The sequence below is a fragment of the Aulonocara stuartgranti genome (assembly GCF_965226115.1).
Source record: "Aulonocara stuartgranti genome assembly, chromosome: 10".
Taxonomy (NCBI): domain Eukaryota; kingdom Metazoa; phylum Chordata; class Actinopteri; order Cichliformes; family Cichlidae; genus Aulonocara; species Aulonocara stuartgranti.
The window spans coordinates 15688058-15703328 of NC_138946.1; the positions used below are offsets into that span (position 1 = coordinate 15688058).

General features: G+C 39.8%; 2 protein-coding genes across 2 annotated transcripts; both read right to left on the reverse strand.

Annotated features, from left to right (window-relative positions):
• Positions 1-3032: 3032 nt before the first annotated feature.
• cldn3c (claudin 3c) lies at positions 3033-5154 on the reverse strand. Its single transcript, XM_082548672.1, has one exon. It carries the CDS (start codon positions 4970-4972, stop codon positions 4322-4324), a length of 651 nt encoding a protein of 216 aa, XP_082404798.1. The 5' UTR covers positions 4973-5154; the 3' UTR covers positions 3033-4321.
• Positions 5155-7580: 2426 nt separating this feature from the next.
• Positions 7581-9416, reverse strand: LOC309715493 (claudin-4-like). Its single transcript, XM_082548671.1, has one exon. It carries the CDS (start codon positions 9110-9112, stop codon positions 8441-8443), a length of 672 nt encoding a protein of 223 aa, XP_082404797.1. The 5' UTR covers positions 9113-9416; the 3' UTR covers positions 7581-8440.
• Positions 9417-15271: the final 5855 nt, after the last annotated feature.

A 15271-nucleotide genomic window follows, 5' to 3' on the forward strand; every position in this document is an offset into this window, starting at 1 on the left:
TGCACCCTTCGACCAGCCTCCTCCATGGTGAGGCCGTGATTGACAACATGGTCCACAATTGTAGCCCTTATTTCATTAGGAATCCGCCTATATCTGCCTCTTCTCCCTCTTCCCCTTCCCCTTCCTCCCCGCATCCTCACCCCTCTTCCACGGTGCTGACCTTCCATTTTGTGTCACAGAAGTGTAGAAATGGTACACACTAGCTCCTGCGCAGTTTATATATGCTTGCCAATTGGGGATTCACAGGATTCATCCATAATTGACAGTGAACAAGTTGTTTGTCATTGGTTACAACTAAACTTTCACACGCCTCCTCATGAGTGACAGCTGTAATTCACCCGAGATCAATTGTTCAATTTCGGAGACATTTCCAGGAACAATGATACAGAAAGGTATAGGATTTGCTTGACAGATGGCCAATATTTGGCATGTGATAACTAGTTCAACAATTTTGTGTGTGATGACTCAAGCAATGGATGTATGACTATTAGTTTTATTGGGAATGACTATTCAGCATCCATAGGTATGATTACTTTTGACTGACATGACATAAGCAAATGGAAATGTCAGAAAGCAGCAGGGAAATGTATGGAAGCAACTGATTCATGTCCAAAATCATTTGCAGTTTGTTCAGAGAGAGGAGAAATTGCTACTATGATGTGCACAAATGACTGAGTGTTGTGGAGGTTGAACTAATAGTTATGAGAATTTCAATTCTGATCTGAGAAACGCACCAAAGCGACTGAGAAAAACTGTAAGAAAGTGGAACCAGCTGTTCAAACCCCCCCAAGGCTGCCCGCTGGGATTGAAATGATGGGACGAGGCGCGACTTCTCAGAATGGGCTCACTGAGTGCAGCATGGTTAGATCTTGGAGAAGCTTACGGCTGCCGTGAATACTCAGAATAAGACCTCTGAGCGTACATTGGACTACATCAAGGAGAAGTCCACTCAGAATAACATCTCTGAGAGAAAGTTGGATCACATCGTGGAGCAGCTCACTGCAGTCGGGAGTTCTCAGAATCGGCTCTCTGAGCACAAGAATGACAACACTCGCGGCTCTCCAACGGGAGATTGAGAGACCAGTGTTGGTGTCGGCGTGTTAAAGAGCAGCTTTGAAATTCTCATGAGTTTTTCGCACAAAAGAAAAATCACCATTTTATTGCGGCTATCCCTTCGGCGCAAGCTGTGGGCTCAAGGCTGGAGCCGAACAACAACACCCTGATAACGACTGTGTTTTTGACCGTTCTTCCCACTCTATGCAAGGCCACCTGGGTTGGCTGGAAGACTGTTTACTTAGCCTGGTAGGGCGAAGGACACTGTCTCAGCTGAACTCTGGACACACACACACACACACACACACTTACACTGATAAGCATTCACACATCCCCCTTCCCCTTCCAACGGCTTCGATGCTTGTTGCCTCCTGGGAACACGAGGCGGGTCTGGACCCGCGCTGGAGAGACGGCGCAGTGGCAGGATGGCTGCTGTGTTGCCTGGGATTACTCCTCATCCCCTACCCAACCCTGTTGCTGGTCACGTGCTCTATAATGTTGTACTTTGGACATTTATGTGCTTTCTGTGCAGAGGAGTTTTTTTTGTTTCCTGTTCTCATGCTGTCCTCCTATAGCCCAGCATGAGTAGAAGTCTCTTTTTTTCCTCTTGTACATTCCCATTGTAGTGTACATTTCAGTGGTTTTTCTGTAATGCAGCCGTTCTCTGACTTGTATCCCCATGTGATGTCTGTGTTGTGTGTGTAAGGTCGGGGGGCGGGTTCATTCCACTGCAGGGCAACCTGTCACTGCATGTGGCAAATAAAATTTGAACTTGAACTTGAACTTGAACTTGAGCGGGGCACAGAAAGGGATGGGCAAGAATACCAGAGGCGCAAACCATCTACTGGCAGACCAAGCAGTCAGCCGAGACTGCAGGACCAGACTGACCAACCTGTGCACTGCCTGGATTGATTACATGGAGGCCTATGACTCAATGCCCCACACCTGGTTCCTGGAATGCCTAGAACTATATAAGATCAACAGGACCCTGAGAGCCTTCATCAGGAACTCAATGGGGATGTGGCGGACAACAGTGGAGGCCAACCTCAAGCCCATAGCACAAGTCACCATCAAGTGCGGGATCTACCAAGGAGATGCTCTGTCCCCACTGCTGTTCTGCATAGGCCTGAACCCCCTCAGTGAGATAATTGACAAGACTGGCTACGGATACCGACTACGGAATGGAGCAGTTGTCAGCCACCTCCTGTACATGGATGACATCAAGCTGTATGCCAAGAGTGATACATCGATTCACTGATCCACACCACCAGGATATACAGCAATGACATCGGAATGTCGTTCGGGCTGGAGAAGTGTAGTCGGATGGCAACAAAGAGAGGGAAGGTAGTCAGAACTGAGGGGATCAAACTACCAGAAGGCAACATTGCAGACATAGAGGACAGTTACAAGTACCTGGGGATCCCACAGGCGAATGGGAACCATGAAGAGGCCGCTAGGAAAGCTGCAACCAGAATGACCGAGCTAAGACAGACGGACAAAATGGTGGTGGCTTACCAACCGAACATAGTGGTGATAGACAAACATGAGAAGACGGCCGCAGTGATTGATGTAGCGGTTCCGAATGAGAGCAACATCAGGAAGAAGGAACACGAGCAGCTCGAGAAATACCAAGGGCTCAGAGAAGAGCTCGAGAAGATGTGGAGGGTGAAGGTGGCGGTGGTCCCAGTGGTAATCGGAGCACTAGGTGCAGTGACTCCCAAGCTAGGCGAGTGGCTCCAGCAGATCCCAGGAACAACAGCAGAGAGCTCTGTCCAGAAGAGCGCAGTCCTGAGAACAGCTAAGATACTGCCCAGGACCCTCAAGCTCCCAGGCCTCTGGTAGAGGACCCGAGCTTGAAGGATAAACCGCCCGCAGGGGTGAGTGGGGAAATTTTTTTTAAAATATATATATATATATATATACACACCTATGTATATATATATATATTTTTTTTTAAATAAAGGAGTCAAGGTTGTTGCTTTAGCTAAGAAGAATTTTATTAAAACTATTATTATTAGCAGTAGTATTACTATTATTTTGTTAATTTTCAACACATTTGAATTTACAATGGCAATATAGAACAGCAAATTAAGCATAGACACGTATTTGAACAATTTCACTCACTTAAGAAATGAAGAAATTATAAACTTACACACACACACACACACACACACACACACACACACACACACACACACACACACACACACGAACTGCACAAACCAACCAAGCAAATACACAAAGAAAACCAACCAGTATCTGTGAAATACAAACACATATGTACTTTGCAAACTGCTGTGGTGTTACAAACATAAATATACTAAGAGGATCTTGGTTACATACTTTTTAAAAGGGTCTAAACATGGGATCCTTGGAGCATCACGCACACATAAATATACACTAAAGAGGTCCTTGGTTATATGCTTAACAAAAAATGGACCAGACATGGGTTATAATCTATTCAAAAACTTTAAAAAATCATTGAGAAAAAATTGTGAGTAACGCTCATTGTCAACTTCCAGAAAATAAAAAAATAAAAGAAAGGAGCATAGTGTAGAACATATTTGAATATTTGAACATTTTGAAATAAATTTTAAACACATGAATATACAGACATTTGAAATAAAGTTATCCTTACATGAAAAACTCTTTTCTATTTGCACACAGAGTGAAACTGTGAAAAGGAAGACAAAGTTTCACCTGGGGCAGTATTGGATCTATCTGTAGTTTCAGTCTCAGCAGAAACTCTCTTAAGCAAATATTACAGGTCATGCAAAACACACGCACACACGAACACACTGAACAATCACACCAACCAAATGCATGTAAAATGAGAGCTGACTCTTCCTGGTCATTGTCAGTGAAATGACAGATCACATTTTAACAGCAGGTTTCAGTGAAACACAACACCACGCAACCAGCCAAGAGCTAATAAGAGGACGACACACAGGTGTTTTCAAATTCACATAATGCCAAGAATTTAGTAGAAATATTTTCCCAGTTAAAAATCTTAAAAGAATAAAGTTATTTGTTTAAGCTCCCATGTTCAAGCACTGAAAAATCGAAGTCTTTTTTTTTAAGCAAAACAAAAGGATGTGAATAAACATATCAGCTAAAAGCAAAGCAGAAGATTAATATTTCTACAGCATCTTCATCTCGGAGTCTTTCAGTCGGATTCACGCTGTGGTTTCCAGTAAAAAAAAGTAACATGCATACAGACAAAAACTCACACACAAAAATAATTTTCCTTTCATCCTTCAGCATTAATTCAGACGTAGTCTTTCTTGTCATATCCTCCACCTGCACTAATGCTGCGTGGGGCCGAGTACCCCATCCTGGGTGGCAGATATTTCTTTTCTTTTGGTGGGCAGCTAGTGCACAACATTGCCCCTCCGATCAGAAACAGTCCGGCTGCAGCCCAGCCTATGTAGAGTGACGCCCCTAGCTCCATCTTCTGGGAAGTGAGCAGAGTAGGGTTGTAGAAATTCATGATGATAACATTGGCAGTCCAAGAAACAGGGATGAGAACCAAGAGGCCACTGAGGATGAAGAAGACTCCAGCAATGATCATCACTTTGGCTTTGCTTCCTTCCTCTTCAATGCAGTTGGTGCACTTGGCGCCGACTATGGAGATCATGACGCCCAGCACTCCGAGTATAATGGCAACAACCATCATTGCTCTGGATGCCTGCAGTTCCTGAGACAAGGCCAGCAGCGAGTCGTAGACCTTGCACTGCATCTGACCTGTGCTCTGGACAACACAGCTCATCCACAAACCCTCCTGGATGATCTGAGCAGTGACGATGTTAGCGCCGATGAAGGCAGTCACCCTCCACATTGGTAGGGCACATGATAATATGGCTATAAGAAAACCAATGACTCCAAAGGCAATGCCCACGATCTCCATACCCATCGACATGTTCGCTCTCGTGTGTGGTGACAGAACAAAATCCAAAAAGTGAGTCCACGGTGTCCAACAAACTGAGTCCCTCGGGTGAGTCTTTGGTGAAAAGGATTCTGCTTTACTGTCAGGTGCTTGTTGAAGTGTGAGCAGCTGTATGAGGGTGTGGCGTAGCTTTAGGATGCTGCTACAGAAACAAGATATCTTTATACCTCGAGAGAACAAGGAGGAGTCCTCTGGTGTTGATGTCAGCGAGAGGCTGTCTTCACATACACACAGAACAAATACACACATGTGAACATACAGTGGAGGAGGGGAGCTTGAGGCAGAGCAAGAGAGCAGTGATGTGATGGAGGCAAGGTGTGGCTGTGGTTTGTGGGGGATGGGCAAAGGTAGTTCTCTCTTAAATTCCAAGAACTATGTAAAACATGTCACCTGTTTTCTCCCAGGAACTGATTTCACCATCACGTGGGTGGACTCACACATCCCTTCATACACGTCCCTACCAAGCACTTATCTGCACAATCTTATCCACAAACACATCACACTTCATACATCAAGTTACTGTTGCAAAATGCTCAGTATTTTGTACAAACCACTGTCATTGTTGCACATTTCTATAGCACTATCTTGTGTCTGCATCGTTCTGTTCTGTCTGATGTTACACTGCCTTTGTTTTCTTTTTTTCTGTTTTGTTGCAATTTTGGCACACTTGCACTTAATCTACTCCTGTGTTGATTGTCTTTTATATGTTATATGTAGCACCATGGTCGTGTAGGAACGTTGTCTCGTTTCACTGTGTATTGTACGGCTGCACATGGTTGGAATGACAATAAAGCCTCCTGACTTGACTTGATGTGTGTGATTAAACTGTGACTGTACAAAGTAATAATGAAGAAGACACCAAAACGAGGCACTTGACCTTCTAATTCACTGCATATGAATGAATGAAAAAAAAGAGCATAAAAAAGTTACTGGCTAACTGTAAATGCTACTTTGCATTAAGTGATTAACATTACGGGGCAAAAAAAAATAAAATCCTTTGACCTCAGGCTACTTCAAAAGCTTTGTTGTGAATCAGAAACTTAACCATGGTGAAAAATAACCCTCAGGTAATTATTTTGGTTTCATTCATTCAGACTTTTAACGACAGTCAGGATTTAGTGTCTGGAAAACAATCCCAGAGCTCTTCTGAGAACCGGAATAACTGCATCAAGAACAAATATGAAGAGAGAGAAAACATAACAGTGCTGTTGTCTGACACCCTAAGCATACAGAGAGAGCGTGACCTTCTCAGTATCGGTTAGACTCTGACCAATCATTTTCCTGAAACACACACATGTCCACCCAAGAAAAAGTGAGCTACAAAAGCTCCCTATCACTTTGTAATTCAGCAAACAATTTATAGAATGAGTTCTGAAAAAGTATTATTTAAAAACAAAAAACGATAATGAAATGAACCCCCCTATGATTGAACTTTTAGCTGACCCCAAACTTTTGAGTGGAACTATGTGCTGTAATGTGATCTATATGGGTTTTAATGCATGTTAGGGAAGTAGACTCATTATATTTTTTTAAGAATTTTAAAATTTTTGGTAATGATTTTCTAATAACCTGTAAAAAGAGAGATTTTATTACATATGTAAAACACAGTTCACATAATAATTTCTGCTGGTTATGGAAACTAAAACTTTTCTTTCAAATGCACAGCTCACGATAACAAGCTTAGTGACTTAACGTTTCTGCTGTACACACAACTGCATGTCAACAATGTGCTGTCATAAACCAAAATAGGGCTCAAACATATAAAAACAAGACTGGAAAAAATAAGGGAGCCTGTTTGCAGTTTCATCATGAACATCGGGATCAGATGTTTATGTATTACATCATCTTTTCATGAATGACAACTGCTGTTATAACAGCTAACACCTGTGTTACCAAAAACAAACGCATGAGCATAAGCAGAACAGCAGCTGTTTCCCCCCCAGTAATTTAAGATAAAGATCTCCACCAAACAAATAGGAGAATACATGCTGATGGTGTTTCTATTACTGCATTACACCTTAGATGAACATTTACTCTCCTCACAGGTTTGCAGATTCAGATTAACGTCTGTATTTTCTTTAATACTTATTAATGGGAATAGATTTCTTTATCTATGGCCTTTATGTCTCATTACCAAGGAGTTTCAGTAGTTCCAATAAAAGCCTTTCCTGGTTGTTGAAAGTTTACTCAGTGTACTGATGAGCGGAGTCAGTCATGTGCTGTAATGGCGCAGCACAGGGTGGCTGCTCACATGCTAAAGGTCAGGATAATTTGACTATTCAAACCAGGAAAAAGTTGGTATCTGTGAAGGCACTGAATCAGACAATAAACAGAAGGGACATTTTCCCAAATGACATCAGATTTCATGCGTGAGTTTCAGAAGAGACTCTGATGAATGTGTAATGAACTTGGTACATTTATTTATGTGACCTGTTGTGCTTTACTTAAAAAAATGTTGTTAAAATGTTGTCCAGTGGATTATGTATTACTCTTAGTTTCTTCTTCTTTCTACAGAATTTAGAAACCTGTTTACATGCACTCTTGTAGAACATTAAACAGTCAATCAATGTTAAACCAGTAGTTACTTGTAATTACTTTATTAGCCTAAAGTATTTTAATCAAGTCAGATTCCAAAATAAAATATTTGTATTTATGGAGTCAAATGCATTATAAAAGTTGTATCAAAAATCAGATAATATTAAGATTTTTTTGTCAAACACACAAAGGTGAATACGTAGAAATGAAGGACATTAAGTAAAGTACAATACATGAAAGTTTGTCAGATTTAAAAACGGTAGGAATACAGAAACATCAAATGATAAAATACGGAAGAATGAACAAATAAAATTACTTACGTATCATTCTAATAAATCATACATTTGCCACCCTTTTGACCTTCGTTTGAAGCCGAGGGTGAGCTCCACTTTGCTCAGCTGCATGCTGTTTCACATCTGTGACTCAGCATGTCTGTTTTGTACGAACGTCCAAAAAGTCATCACATGAAACTTATTCCAGTTACGGTGTCTGTCTGCTTTGAATCTATGATAGTTTGTATATACAAAGTCATCAGTACATTGATCATTAGAATAACGACCGTCCACAACAGACACTAATGCTATGAATGTTATATTATGAATAAATATATATAATATTTTTTTCTCTGCAAATGTTTCTTCACAGTGCTGTGACAAAGAATCACATCGTTTGCCATAACTGATCATGATCACAATTTCAATCTGCTCAGTTAGACTAAATATAGAGAATATGTAAACATTGTCCTAAAGAAACTGCAAATTCAGTGTCAAGACTATATAGACATTCTGGTCATCCTAAATATCGATAGATTTCCGTACACCATAACATTTGTATCTGTTTAACTACATTTTTATAAAAATAACATGCAATCCCCTCCAATCCTCTTTAGTTTTTGTCCTTTTCCACTCACACATAGTCCCTTCTAGTATAGGAGCTTTGAGCTGCCGACATCGGAGCGGCTGAGTACGCTGCACGACTCTGGGGCTGTATGTTATACTTCAGTGGTTTGTCTTCCTTTGGAGGGCAACTGCAGCAGAGGATAGCTCCCCCAGTGACCAGCAGGGCTGAGGCAGCCCATCCCACATACAGTGATGCCCCGATCTCCATCTTCTGCCCAGCAGGGACGATTGGACTGTAGAACTCGACGACAATGGTGTTTGCTGACCAGGAAACAGGCACTAGTTGAGCCAGACCTGCTATGATGAACGCCACTCCAGAAGAGATCATCACCTTGGCTTTAACCCCATCCTCCTCGATGCAGTTGGTGCACTTGGCTCCCACCATGGCAATGAGGAGAGCAATCAACCCCACTAGGATGGCAACAACTGTGAGTGCCCTGGCAGCCTGGAGGTCCTGAGGTAAAGCCAGCATCGAGTCGTAGATTTTACATTGCATCTGGCCCGTGCTCTGGACCACACAGCTCATCCACAGACCCTCCCAGTACACCTGAGCAGTGACGATGTTGGCGCCAATAAAGGCCGAGACCCTCCACATTGGAAGGGCACAGCTGGTCACAGTGAGAGCCCACCCCAACACTGCCAGGGTGATGCCGGCCAGCTCAAGTCCAAAAGATGCCATGGTGCAACCACGCAGTCCTTTTTTATATTTTCTCTCCCTGTGTTTCAAGACAAGATAAAGTTTTTTCTCCCTTCTTATTTTCTCAAGTTCTTTTTCCTTGTGTTTGCTTCAGTGACTATCTCAAGCCTTTGTTATTTGGTCCTTTAATTTCCTCTTTTCTGCACCTCTCTCCAAAAGGTACGCCCTTTTCTGAAGCTGTAGCCACTGTAGTTCCTGCTGAATCCACTCAGTACTTCCTCCAGGGACTTTCTGCACCACGTATTTGTCCGTTCTTGAGCAGCCGTTGACCCTTATCTGTGTACCTTTTTATTATAAACTGGTGTGACCCACCTAGGGGATGACATCACTCGCCAAACTAAGCCAATCAGGTGAGTCCTGTGCATCGGCCTCATTTATCGCCTGGGTGTGTTGGCACTCGTTTGTGTGCTTTTTCAAATGAAGAGTGTTTTCATGGTTTAACCTTTTGCCCCTGGTAGCTCTAGGTGTGCCTGTTTTATTGCTGTTAATAGATAATGAGTGGCCAGGACAGGCCTTGTTATGCAGTTGATAAGTGACCACACAGGACCGCATGCTTTCTAAAAGATTTGTATGTAAGCGTTAGCATACATAAAGCGTGTGTGTACACAGAGTGGGAGAGACAGAGGAATAAAAAGAATCTGCACAGATTATTATATTTGACTTGATGTTATTTTTTTCCATTTCCAGTTTTCTGTGTCACATTTTTATAGCCGCAGCTGACACACATTATTACAGTTTTAACACCAGTGACGCGTACCACAGTAGTTCCCGCAGGGTTAGAAATTCATAACTAGTTTCGCAGTAAAACTGAGTTAATGTCAAACTAGAAGCAGAAAGAATGCACTATATAGCTGTGTTACTATGCCTTGTGTGAACCTAATAGGTTGCTGTAAATTCTACTACTGAATGCTAGTCAGTTTCTACCAACAAGTTAATACTAGTACTATACATAGAAAAAAATTGTCCGGCTGTAATTACATTCACAGTAATTAAAGTTACAGAAACATTTTTTTAAAGGACACGATTTATACAGTGCCAAATCACAACAGTTGTCTCAAGGCACTTTATTGTGTATGGGAGCCAATGAAGGGAAGCCAATATAGGAGAAATATGCTCTCTCTTCTAGTCCCTGTCAGTACTCTTGCTGCAGCATTTTGGATTAACTGAAGGCTTACAGTAGTTATTGTAAATTTAATTAATGGTTATTTACTGTAATCTAATTTGCAGTAATTTTTTTTACTGCATTTGTATGTACAGTATTTGCAGCATGTATTCATTTATAGTATTTTATTTTTCCATTTTATTTTACTGTATTTTAAATTATTGCACTGTTAATGTGGTTATTTTGTAATGTTGCAGGATTAACATAGTTAATCAGAAAATTAGTCGTGAATGCCTAAAATGAATTTTAATTGTTGAAAGCACAAATTACAAGTGCGTATATACTTTAACCATTATGGTTAAAATTAAAAGGCAACAAAAATGCCAAACCAGAAGCGGTAAAAACGCAAAGTGTTAAATTCATGAGGTGCACTTGAATTGATGTTGTATTTGAAGAGAGGAAAAAAGCAGTGGTACAAAATAAGCTAAAAATCCATCTGGCCCATCTGACATGCAACTGGTATGTTTGATGCTGCAGTGTTTGGTCTGATTTTAATCGGGTGGTTGCTAGATAACATGACGTGTAATCCAAGTTTTGTGGCTATAGGTTTGAATATTGTGTGTAAGGTGTGGTTGGGGCTGGAGATATATCTGTGTGCCAGTTTTGCTTGCTGACCTGATTTTGTAAAAAGAGGTCATGAGCAAACATAGGCTTATATCTATAGCTTATCTATCTACAGTTATCTCATCATTAACTAAGCTAAAGTGAAAAATTGATGATGTATAAAAAAAGTTTGCTGTAGTTTTACAAATCATTCTGAGGGGAACATGAGTATCTGGACCACATTCATCATAATCCATCCAATAACTAGCAAATCAAAGTCACCATACAGCAGATAAAGTTCTAACATAAACCGTCTTTACTGTATTTCAGGTAGAGTTAATTTACTGAGTCCCAAGTAAACTTGTTATTCACTGGGCTTGGACACACAAGTCATCTTCAGATAGAAGTGATTTGTTAAAGCAGATAGACACTGCAGCGCAGAAAAATCTTTAACTTACATCAGCTCTGATCAGAGAGCTAATAATTAGCAGAATTATGAGGAACTCTTTTTCTTAATGTGTTACCTTCAACAAGTTTTTCTCAGTAACATCACACGTAACACAAGTAACAGTGGCTTGATGCAGAAAAATAATTTTAGTTATACAGTTCACATGTAAGCACAGTGTCTCTCTTTTTATTCGGGTTAGCATACTACACTGTGCTGTGCTTTTAAGCGGACTGAGGCAGACAGAATGAGGTAAATTACTTCTGAGTCGTGCTTAACGTGAAATAAGGATTTCTCTAATCTTTGATGACCCAGAAAAACTACATAATGAGGAAGAAGACTTCTTTACAACAAGACCTAATGGACTCTTAATAAAAGTCACTGACCCGTGTCTCGATACCTTTGTCAAACTCATTGCTGATATCCCCATTGCAACTATAATAATCTGCGGCGGAGTGGCGCAATCAAAGTCCGGGCTTAAATCAGATTGAGATGCTTTGACATGACCTTTAACGCCATTCATGCTTGAGAAGAGTGAGAAAAAATTCCTGCATGGCGATGCAAAAAATTCCCTTTCAGTCAGCACAGATGCTCAATTGTAGTTTTTACTCCCAAGGGTGGCACAGCTAATTATTTATTTTAGAAGGAAAATTCTGTTTTCACACAGGGCAACGAAGGTTTAGATAGCTTTCACCCCTTAATAAATGACATCACCATTTAAAAACTGTATTTTGTATGTACACAGGCTATCTTTGCCTAACATTAAACTGTGTTTGACAAACATTTAAGTGTGACAAAAATGTACTTGTTTCAAAACATGAAAATAAGGACTTATACAAAAGTACAGAGTAGCAAAGTATTGTGAAGAGACCTACTGTGTTCTTAGTATCAGTCACTGAGTCTGTATTTCCATGAAAGTGTCTCAATACTTTTGTCTACCTGATCACACTTTGTCTTGCATACGTGTACACTTTATCAAACTGTAATATTTGTCAAACACTCCCGGTCAAAAAAAGGTGACCCAGAAACCACGATAAGATAAAGCCTAATAAAAGGCAATTATTAAGATAATGTTGTATTTGGGAAGGAAACAATACAGTGAACCAACAACTCAAATCTGATTGTCAATTGTATGTCTTTATTTGCGTGTTTAAACAAGAAATATATGATAGTGCAGTTATTATTCTTGCTTCCTTCCTTTCTTTGCTTTTGCTCCAAATCTATCCTTTGTGTACACAAGCCACTAGGCAAATTTTTGGCATCACTGTAGCTGCTAATAATGCATGATAGTAGTCGGACCTGACATTAAGCAAACTTGCCTGAACAATCCACCAAACTAGAGACCATCTGCAGCTTCTGGAGCATCAGCTGGCTTTAAAATTAATTTGTGCAAGTTAATGAATGCATCTTACTCATTTTTGCTGCTTTCTCACTGATACCATTATAATCAATATACTCAAACATTTGTGGTGGCTACTGCTATAGTCTCTACAACTTGCACTTGCCGTGGCAATTTTGGACAGATCCCAGCTGAAGGATAAAAGAGAAATTGATATATTTCAATAATATATTTCATGTTATCATTTTTATACTTAGCTTCATCATCTGGTAATGTTTTAGCATTAGCTAAAATACACAACCATCAACAGTGAAGAGCCAAAAGAAGCAAATGATTAGGAACACTTGACAATGATTGCTGGCATTAGATAAAGGAAGGAGTGAAAAAAAAAGGTTCATCATTGATCATAGGACCAGTATCTCATTTGCTTTATGGTGAGACCTTGTTTTATTTTGAGTATCATATCTGACCTTGAACTGTAAGATAATATCAGCTTTATTATTAGTACAATATTATTAGTAACTTGCAAGAAACTGAGTAAAACACTCAGTTGTCAAGAAACTTAAAGAATTCCAGGCGCTTTTCTTTCCAAGTTTCTTAGACAGCACTGTAAGCAAATTCATCCAAGATTTTGGGGTGATCTGGTGACTTTGCCATAATTATGTTGTTTCATCAGTCAGTGAAAATGCTAGCTCAGTAAACCTTGATTGATCACTAGAGATGTGTTAGTTGGAAAGATACAAAATTTCTACCCCACTAAATGTGATCCATGATAGTCACTTAAGTGATAAGTCAGGTGGTATTGATTTCAGGCAACAGTAATGCAATGGTATAAAGCAAAACTGTGTAAGTAGGAATGTTCTTCCTCAGGGGTGGTTAGCCATTTAGGTATAAGCAGCTTATGTCATGGTCCTGCAGCCCTGGGCAGTATGTGACTTACTCTGAATATTCTTGCATCACAAGTTTTCTTTGGGTTTGGCAGACACAAAGTAAGTTGCATAAAAGGAGAGTTGATGTTGTCATGGTCCTGGGTCGGTGATCCAATGTTTTGTGTTTTATTAATTAATGCTTTCATTATTATTTATAATTTCTAGTCTCTTGGTTTCTGTGCATTCCCTGTGGTTCCGCGTTTAGTTACTCTTGTCTCCATGTCTCAGAGTCTAGTCTCGTCTCTCTTTTCATGCCCCCAGTCTCGGTGTAATGTCTGCCTCGACAGACATTACGGCATACTTCTAATTTAATCACACATTCAAACCATTTGGTGAATAATGATCAGTCAGTGACCATCTGGTAACCCCTTGTGGCTACTAAAATAATAATAATAATACTAGTAAAGTATATATTTTTTGGTGTAGAAGGAGGGGTACATACATTTTTTCTTTGACATTTAGCTTCATTTACTCTAATTCATTGAGAACTATCTTGCGAGTGCACTAAGCAGTATCGCTAAAGCTGGTTACTGCACTTTAGAATTAGTTATAAAAATGAATTTGTTTTTTGAACATAGAAGCATCTAAATGTCTTCCTGGAGGTTGGTAAAGATATTAGTTAATATATGAAGCTTTAAATACAAATGGAGTAGTTTTAGATAATAAATCCATGGTTCTGCCTTACGAAGGATTACACGACCTACCGAGGCCTCAAATACCTTGTTCCTTGTAAGTATAATTAATGAAAGTTTCTCATCCAGAGTCAGTTGTATCTGTGATTCAGTTATGAGGATGGCCTTTTTCTTAAAAAAAAAAAACTAAGCAAAAGAAAAACCACATGTAAAACCAAACAGCAGATTTATCACCTTAAAATTATGAATCTAATTTTGGTGTGACAGTAATGTTTTTACATCCTTCTCTGCTAACTTGTTTCTGTTGAATGAATTGTAAATACTAGTAATACCCCAGCTTGTGCCTTTGTGGGAAATAGAACGATCGTATCAATACTGTACTTGCGTTGTGTTACTAATTAAACTCAGTACACTACAACTTCAAGTGCTATGTACTCAACAGGATAAGAGATGCAAAACAAAAACTAGAAGCATGAATGCTGACTCAAGTGTTTTGATCGGCCAGTTATGCAACCCAGTTCCTGGAACTGCCTGTTGAGAATTATTCACCAAGAAGCAACAGGAAGACTATGACTACTGGAAAGTTTAGATATTATTTTGCCATAAAATGGTCTCAGAGAGCTGGATCTCAATTGAAAATAATTTGAATATGTTATTGAGAATGGTCTATGATTATCAATAGTGATATTTTTTTAAATATAATTTTCACTGAAGCAGATTTACATTTTGTGGATAATTTCAATGGATTGTTTTGTCAGTTGATGAATTAGTTTCAGTTTACAGAGGGATTACCCATTTTGTGTTTTCCACCTCTGTGTGTGTGTTTGAGAACCTTCATCATATCTAAAGGGGGTGTAAACAGGGATTTCAAGCGTAAACAGCAACCGTATCATTTGGTTAACTACCAGAGGAAATCCAGATAGTATATCTGTATGAGTATCAACCCACTGCCAACACAAGGAGCATAGTAACCCGAATACAGAAAACATGAGAGGCACTTTTTCCTCTTTCACCTACAGTAACACTTAAACTGTTAGTCAGTTTTCAAATAATAGATAAAACTTTATATTTAACATATTTAACTGAGTATT

Coding starts and splice junctions, on each gene's coding strand:
- LOC309715493 (XM_082548671.1), bottom strand. CDS start 9,112: ATGGCATCTTTTGGACTTGAGCTGGCCGGCATCACCCTGGCAGTGTTG.
- cldn3c (XM_082548672.1), bottom strand. CDS start 4,972: ATGTCGATGGGTATGGAGATCGTGGGCATTGCCTTTGGAGTCATTGGT.